General features: G+C 42.0%; 1 protein-coding gene across 1 annotated transcript; it reads left to right on the top strand.

Moving 5' to 3' along the window:
• Window positions 1-1,313: 1,313 nt before the first annotated feature.
• Window positions 1,314-8,753, top strand: LOC128974027 (NADH-cytochrome b5 reductase 2). The gene is made up of 9 exons (XM_054390538.1): window positions 1,314-1,328; window positions 1,407-1,553; window positions 2,242-2,314; window positions 4,085-4,191; window positions 5,134-5,263; window positions 6,658-6,741; window positions 7,253-7,338; window positions 8,151-8,250; window positions 8,579-8,753. Exons 1-9 carry the CDS (start codon window positions 1,314-1,316, stop codon window positions 8,749-8,751), a joined length of 915 nt encoding a protein of 304 aa, XP_054246513.1. The 3' UTR covers window positions 8,752-8,753.
• Window positions 8,754-8,771: the final 18 nt, after the last annotated feature.

Below are 8,771 nucleotides of genomic sequence, written 5' to 3'. Positions count from 1 at the left end.
GTCTTGCTGTTTAGAAACTAGATCAGTATGATAGTACAGTGGGAAACACAAAACAGACTTCTTCTTTGACTCAGTAATCCAGAAAAGAGAATAAAAGAAAGGCAAAAGTCTTTAGAGATGTCTCCAGTACAAACAATGCCAAAAACTAAATACAGGCTTGTTTGGGGTTTTTTTTTCCCAGCTGCAGAATAATCTCTCTACTTTATTCCCAAATGAGTATGGTAAATGTTTTTCAGCAGTTTCTTTTCTTCTCTTCATTGTAAAGTTTTAGGTAAAAACCCACAAACAATCTGGAACAAACTTTGTGTGAAACTATGAAAATACTTCATGGTGGGAGGACTACAGACAAATTCAGATTAAGTGTAAGGCACAGCTGTGTATTACATTATTAATAGTCTGTTCTATCTTTAAGTTCTCTGAAGATCTCTTTGGAGAGCAATGGAGGGAAAATACCCTCTGATTTTTTTCCATTACAGATATCTGGTAAAATTCAAGGATGGGCAAAGTTGCTCACTGTATCAGTTTAACTATGCTGGGAGCATATCTGTCCAATCACTTGGTTGCTCTTCTGTTTTAACAGGAACGAGATGACTTTAAAAATTCCTATCTTAAATTAGTTGTATTTGATTGTTACTTACTTTTCGTTGACTGTGTGATGTTTACCTTTTGTATTTCTGATAGTATGAAGACATACTAGACAAGGAGTTTAGTTTTCTTTTTTGTTTCTTGTATCTTTATAGTCTGTTTTAAGCTGCTGGTATGTTTTAGCCAGGATGTGAAACATTTTGGGATGCAAATGAAATCTGATTAAAAAAAAATAATTCAATGCAATTCATGTAATAGAATTTTATTTTAGTTTTTGCTATATTGATGAGAGGCCCACTTTTGACCTCGCAGTCAAAAGGTAAAGCCCTGCGTTAAATGGGTTTTGTGGTGGTCTTTGTCACACTGTTTTGTGCACAGTAAGCCTAGCTGCTTGCCCTGTCCGCGGTGCAGGTGGCGTTCTGCCATCCTGAGGAGCAGGATCTGCTGTCCACACCGCTCCCGCAGCCCTTCCGTCACCGACACCTGCACGGGACGGGTGAAACGCTGCCACTGCCCCGTGCATTCCTCGGTCCCCCTCAGCTTTGCGGCGCTGACTCTCCAGGCTGGATGCGCTGTTTCGGGCCGGGCTGTGGGAGGAGCAGGATTTCGAGCAGGCTTGCAGCCATAGGCCGGCTCCAGCCATTCGACTTGCCGCCCGCCGGCGCCCGCCTCCCGCCGGTCCGCGCCGCTGCCTGGCTGGGACGGGGAAGCTGCGGGCTGTCGCTGCCATGGAGGCGCTTGCGGTGAGGGGTTGGGAGGGAGGCAGCCCCTAGAGCCGAGTGTGCGGGGTGTTCCCCTGACCACCTGCCTTCTCCTCGCAGGGTGCGCCTGTGGCCGTCGCCATCGTCGTGGTAGCTGCATCCGCCCTTCTGCTGCTGCTGTTCAGAGGGACAGGCCGGAGGCCGAGCGGCCATGTCACCTTGCAGGACCCCCAAGCCAAATACGCGCTGCGGCTGGTGGACAAAGAGGTGACCAACCCCCTGAACCCCCTCCCTCATTCCAGCTCTGCGGTGGTCGTGCCGAGTCAGCCGGGGCTGTTGGGCCGTTGGCCAGGAGAGTCTGAGAAGTGGTTGGTTCGTTGGCTTCTCCAGCCCCAAACCGTTCCAGGTTTGGGGCTGGAGATGCGTGCAGAGCCGTCAGGCCCGCAATCATGCTGCAAAGTTTCCCTAAGGTAGAGGAGGATTCTTAGAAACGTTTATGCAAGGCTGTAGTGTTGCAATTGTTTCAAGAGGATAATTGTAACTTTGTATGTTTAAGTCCTAGTTTAGGACTGTGTTTCTTCGTTGATTCCTGTCCAGTGTGCGTCAGGTAGAATGTGTTTCTGCATGCCATGTCTTGCCTGAACTTTGGTCACAAATTATGAAATATGCTCATTGGCCTTTTGGCAGTGGAGGGTTTCCAGATTTTTCTGTGTGTAAAGCTTTGCCTAGACAGGCAAAAAGAACTCCTTTCAGAATTAAAAGAACAGACTGCTTCAAAAACTTCTGATCAATTACACTTTACTTTTCAAAGCTATCTCTGCTTCCTTTCCTAGCTTATGGCTTGCATGCTAACAAAGAACAGGCTTGCTGAAGTGTATTGAGTTTGAAATTCAAAGCAGTGGTGATGTTTACCTTGTTCTGATTTTTTACTGTTGTGGTTTGTTTGCTCTTTTAGGAAATCAGTCATGATACTAAGAGATTCCGATTTGGGTTGCCTTCACCAGATCACATATTAGGATTACCTGTAGGTAAGCACTGAAAACACTTCATTACATGTATTTCTGGTTTCAGGATTTATAACTGTACTCATGGTTCCTGGGCCTATGATTGCTGAACCTCAAATTCCCAAACAAAGCAGGGCGTTAAAAAGTTGTATCTGAATGCTGCTGTGTCAGAAATGTCAGCTTTCCCAAAAGGCTGTATTTCTGATCTTTTCTGTACACTTTGTTTTGCTTCTGTTAAATTTTGTGATGTAATGAAGAACAAGAACAGTGAAATTGAACTGAGTCTGCTGGAATTCACCACCAGTCAGGATATAAGTAAGAATTGTCAAAACTTTTATTTGCTATGTACGTTCTACTTCCATGTTGAAAGCCCTCAGTTTCTTGTCAACTGTCATGCTTTTGGCAGATACAGTCATGCTTGCAAATGAGAAAGAAGAACTCTTCTGCCTGGGAAGCTTGTAACTGGTCTGTGCAGAACAGAAGGGTAAATACAACTACCACATATGGAAGATGCAGAAATATTCAGAGCCTTTTCTGGGCATGTGCTTGGCTTGGGCATGTGCATGCCTTGGCTTTACACACACGCGTATAACTTTGTCTTGCTTTCCATAGCATGAAGTTTGTTCGGTTTAGGATTGACACATTCTCTTTCCTGTACTCTGCAAAACCTGATGGCATTGAGTATTGGACCTTGAATCAGTGGTGATCTGTGCAGGGCAAACTCTCCCTTTATGATCGGCAGATGTGGCAGATGTAGCCCTGTTTGTTGTTTGCTGTGTTTTGCAGTTTCCTGTGCTGTATGGCAAGTGTCAGGGTCTTTGCCGTTCCACACTGTGAGCACGTTGTTCTTGCATGGTGTCTGCCAAGGGCAGCAGTCTTTCTCCAGATTCTCTTCTGCTTTTATGAGAGAATGCAATTGAATGGTCCACATTAGCTAGACAAATGATAAAGGAATTGAAATGTGCCCTGCAATGCTTCTGTGTATCTAGGCTTCATTCTTAACAATTTAAGAATAAGATCCTGAAACTATGGGCCAGATTACTTCCTGGGAGATTCCTGCCATCTGCTTCTTACCAGGATCATTTTACTAAAACTAAGTGTTTTCTGCTAGCACTGTTCTTGCTTTTTGTTTTTCCATATAACCCTGGCTGAGGAGACTACTCTTGCCAAGGAATTTCACTGCTCTTAATTGGCAGAAAGAAAAGGGTGCCTTTTAGAGTCTCCTCCTTGGAACATTAGGCTGGGCAAAGCGCCCTATGTGGACAGCAGTGTCCAGCCTGAAAGCTGCAGTGTTATGGCAGCAGGAGATACGGGAGAAGGAATATGGCCTAAAGCTTTGTCTTCCATGTCTTGGTGCAGAATCTCTGGGAAGTTTGCTTTTAAGAGGCTGCTGTTCCTAAACCCTAATGCTTCTTTCTGTGCCTGTGTGAACTGCTGTATCCTTACTTTTTCTGTTCATTAATGAATATGAGAACAGTAGAATCCAAGTAGAAAGCACTTGAAAATGAGGAACAAACTTTCTTTATCTCTATTTTACTATAAATTTCCTACTTTCTTAGCATCTTGCTCTTTGATTCTGTAATGTTCCAGCTCTTCTGAGTTATGCTGTACCCCAAACACCCTTGCTGAAGAAAGAGACTAAATGTTTTATACAACATTTACATGGTAAAGATTTTCTCTACCATTGCTTGTGTTTAACAGGTAATTTGCTCTTGTTTTTTCCTCCAGGCCTGAGAAAAGTTTGAAACTGGAGATGAAAAAAAAAATAATCAGGTTGTAATTCTTTCTCCCTAGGCCAACATGTTTATCTTTCTGCAAAAATTGGTGGTAATCTGGTGATTCGAGCCTATACCCCAGTTTCCAGTGATGAGACAAAGGGTTATGTTGATTTAATTATAAAGGTAAGTTTTAGTTTCCCTTAACACAGATAAATTGCTGACTGGCAGGAAGGAAGATCAATCCTTCATTTCAGTTAAATATAGAGATTATTTTGATTGATCTTTTGAATGGGATGACTGCATGACAAACAACTCACTGAATAGTAAATTGTAAGCTGTGTATCTGCTGCGTCCCTGAGAGACAGCACAGGCAGGGCAGATGGAGAAGGGTTAACCCTTGGCAGTACTGCAGCACCTTCTCTAGTAATTGGTAACACACAAATAGCAATCACTCCCTCAGCCTGCTTATGCTGCTACTGGTACTTACTGCTAATAGCTGTAAGTAGAAAACAAGTCAGTAAGAGCTGCTATCTTTGGTAACCCTACAGAGACTGCAGTTTTACATCTGCAAGCATCAGCAATTATGCTAATGGGTTTATTGATTAAGAAAATGGGATACAGAAACAAGGGAAATCCTTTAAGCAGAATGATTCTGAACCCAGGACCTCTGGATTTTTTTTTTTAATTCTGTTCTATGATAAAGTTTCTTCTTGGGCAAAAACCTGAGCTTTTGTGTGCTCTGTTTTTCACATTATATGTGGTGAATTGTTATTAACTACTTAATATTTATTATATATTTTGAAAGGTGAAAAAGCTACCATGTGGCTGAAGTCTCTGGGGAAGTCTTACAAAGCCAAAGATAGAACAATGCTGTTTTCAGAGGGAGTGAAATGAAGCTACCAATATGTAACCTGGCTGTTTGAGAGAGTATAGAAACATGTGCCTGACAGCGTTTTACTTACTGTGGCTGCTTCCTGTTGCAGGGCACAACAGATATGAGAGCAAAGAATTACCTGGAGTTCTTTCTTAGAGGCTACATTTCAGACCTGCAATACTGTGTTGTACAGCTTGTAATGCTGCCTGTAGGAAATTGATTGGTTGATACCATATAAATGATTTTTACAGGTCTACCATAAAAATGTACATCCCAAGTTTCCAGAAGGTGGAAAGATGTCCCAGTACCTAGATGACATGAAGATTGGAGATGTGATTGACTTCAGAGGGCCAAATGGACTCCTTGTGTATAAGGGGGCAGGTAGGTGGGAGAGCAAAATGGAGGAACTTGTATTGGTTGTTTTCAGAGGTGTTTTATAAAACTTGAAAACTTTGTAGAGAATGTTTTGCAGTAAGTTGAAAAGAGAAAAAGCCTCCTTTCCTGGCATTGATCAAGAAGCCCATCAGAGTTGATATGATGGGAAAGAGTACTTAGTTGTTACTTCATATGAGGAATAACTGGTTGTTGTCTCACTCCTGGGACTACAGAATTAAACCTGAAAAAAAAAATCACTATTGCATTATAATTTTGAGAAGGCACTGGAAATAGTACCTCAGCTATCCATATGGAGAGGGGTGTCCAGATGCTTCTTAAGCACGATTACAGATTGTGGCCTAAAATGCCCTCAGAGAATCTCAGCATAGTTACTGAACTGTGTAACTGTTCAGTTACATAGATCCAGCTCCATTTCATGATCTAACCAGGGCTAATGTGACTGGGGGAAGTAAGGTCAGTGAAGTAATCATCTTTGAAATGTAACTTAAGACTTTGCCTTGATCCTGACTGAGCGGGGCTGATAAGAGCTCAGTACTTCTCTGCATTGTGACCTTTAGGATGACTAACATACTGATGAATTCATTGTATCTCAGAGGAAACAAATTATGCATGTTTCACAAATGTTCCTTTCTGCTCTCCTTTGGCTGTTATAAAGAGGAGTATCTGGGAAGGCTTGTTAGTAGTTGCAGATATTAAGTGCTTTTCATATAAGATACTTCTGAGGGGCTTTTCACTTGATATGGTCCTTGAAGGTTAATTCAGTGACAAACTAACTTTTGTGACAGTTGTGAAGCAGTAGCAGAAATCAGCAAGGTCTTCTCATTACAGGATACTGAAAGGTAGTCATCTAGCTGACTGAGTGTCTCAGGGATCTAATTAACCAGAAATCAAGTACAGTAATAAAGTACTTGACAAAAGTGTGCATTCCTGATTCTAATCTTTGCAGGGGCTCTTGCTTGATGCTGCTTTAATTACAACTCCATTCAATGTGGACACACAAACAGCTAGATCCATGGTGCAAGTGAGGATGATGATGGCCTAAGAAACCTATTTCTATGTAGCAGGGGTAGTGGTTACCTTTAGCTACCACTCACATTCACAGTGACCAGGTTGTGTTCTAGGCAGTGGTGTACCAATCCTCGAGTTGATAATAAATGATGCTGGGTAGCAGGGAAGGAGTAAATCAGTTGTTCAAAGTTAGGACTGGAGCTTACAAAGAGGTTTCTGCTCTTCATGCTCAATGCTGTCCCAAGTCCATTTAGTATTTCCAGAAGAGCTGTCCACATTAGTTATAGGCTATAGTAATTTATTCCCATGGGACGTGTATCCATGTTTGTCTTGGACTTAATGTACCTATAGCTTTTGAATATTTCTTCTAGGTACCTTTCTTATTAAGCCTCATAAGAAGTCTGAAGCAGAGAAGAAGTCTGCAAAGCATCTTGGGATGATAGCTGGAGGAACAGGTAAAGCTGTTCTCCTATGGGATGCCTAAGAACAAAGGTGATTTATGTATGTGTGGAGGTAGTACCAAACGCTTTAGTAGCAGAGCACTTACCTCCTGCGTTTCTTTCCATGAATGTTTGGCAACAATAAGGCTTTGCAGTGGCTTGAGCTTGGTCCTGGGAGCTGGTGACTTCAGAGTTATAATCTTGATTTACTGTGGGAGCTCAGCAAAGTAACATCATATTTTGGGAGAATGTCTTGAGGGTGAGGGTAAGATCACTGTATATGGCAGAGAATGCTAAAGAGGAAAGCCTCAGATACAAGTAGTATGGTTTGGGTTTTGTCTTGAAATGGTTTGTAATAACAGAAACCTCCAAGCTCTGTGTTAGTCATGGGTTAGAAATAGGGAGGTATGTAGCCTTGTGCAAACTAAACTCCACTAAAGGCTGAAGGCAGGCAGCTTTAATACTGAAACTGCAGCCGTGGAAAGGAATGTCCATTTTTTTTTTTTAACCACTTTGTTTTTAACAGGAATAACTCCTATGTTGCAGCTGATTCGTCGTATCACAAGTGATCCTAAGGATTCCACCAAATGTTACCTTCTTTTTGCTAATCAAGTGAGTATATGAACTCCTCTGTCTTTTAACAGCTTGCTGCTTCTGCTGGCCTCTGAGCTTTATAAACTGATGGGACATTGATCCCTGGAGAAATCACTGCTCTGTGTGTTTCACGCTCTTCCCATAACTTTGGTTTGTATTTTCACACAGCCATTTATGAAAAAATACTGAGAGAAAAACAGTCTGACATTTTTAAATGATCATTGCAGGGAGGAGCAGGAAGTGGTTATAATGTAAGTGCTTAATATATTGTCTTTGGTCAGAACAATTTAAGAAGGAGAAACTGAACACAAAAATTATTCACAAGGTACTGTCATAGTTCCTATGATCATCTGCTACTTGTTTTGAACATGGCTCCTCAAAGTTTTACTTGTACTCCCTAATTTCCTGTGTTGGGGAATAAATAGTGGAACAGATCCCTGATCCTGCTCATTTTACTCCTCCACTGATTTCAAGAAAACAGGTTTTTGCTCTGTTAATCTGCTTCGACAGTTAACCTTCACCCATGTTGTACAGGGCTGTATTTGCCAGGGTTTGCAACAAATTCAGCTGTCATTTTAGCCTGGATTAAAAATGTGTTCAAATTGCCATCTTTAAGGCAGTGTACAGGTGGCTGTAAGTCTCAAAGTTTGTTTTTCTTCATCTGAATTTACTGAAGCCTTTAATAGTAACAGCTATCATGTAAGTGGAAAAAAAGAACCATTCTTGGTTTGAAAGGATCATTACATTTGTCTTGTTGAGTGCCAGATGCACTCATACTCTAGAGGGTATCTTGAGATGGTTTGGAACTGAACAGCAGCCTTATTTTGCAGACAGAAAAGGATATATTGCTGAGAGCTGAGCTAGAAGATATAGCTAAGAAGCATCCTGAACAGTTCACGCTGTGGTATACACTGGACAGACCTCCACAAGGTAGGCTGCTGGTGCATACTGGAAAGGCCTTTGCTTGTCTGCTGTCCAAGACTCAGAGTTTCACTTCTGTTCCCTCACCTATTGTCCAATTTCTTTTACGTCTGTAATTCAGACTTCTGTGTCTTACCAACCAGGTCCTTGTTATTCATGTTTTCTCTGTTGAAAGGCACCACTGGGTTTGAGCTCAGAGATTTACCCTCTCTTGGCTCACAGTGATAGTGGTGTAACTTGGCTGACTTGAGCTCCTTTGTGGTTACAACACAGGCTGCTTAAAATGGCTTCAGACTGCACAGACATTCAGATGAACAGTGTAATTTCTTTGTTTCAGATTGGAAGTACAGTTCTGGCTTTATTACTGCAGACATGATTAAAGCCCACCTGCCTTCTCCCAGCAGTGAGACACTCATTCTCATGTGTGGGCCACCACCTATGATTCAGTTTGCCTGTCAACCCAACCTGGACAAACTTGGCTATCCCAAGAGCTGTACCTTCTCTTACTAACGCTGGTGTCACTTACTTAC

Source organism: Indicator indicator, chromosome 21 (assembly GCF_027791375.1).
Source record: "Indicator indicator isolate 239-I01 chromosome 21, UM_Iind_1.1, whole genome shotgun sequence".
Taxonomy (NCBI): domain Eukaryota; kingdom Metazoa; phylum Chordata; class Aves; order Piciformes; family Indicatoridae; genus Indicator; species Indicator indicator.
Note: the sequence above shows the minus strand (reverse complement) of the source record. Positions and strands in the feature narration are given on the sequence as shown.

Coding starts and splice junctions, on each gene's coding strand:
- LOC128974027 (XM_054390538.1), top strand. Junction 5,264..6,657: donor CCTTGTGTATAAGGGGGCAG/GTAGGTGGGAGA, acceptor TATTTCTTCTAG/GTACCTTTCTTATTAAGCCT. Junction 8,251..8,578: donor ACTGGACAGACCTCCACAAG/GTAGGCTGCTGG, acceptor TCTTTGTTTCAG/ATTGGAAGTACAGTTCTGGC.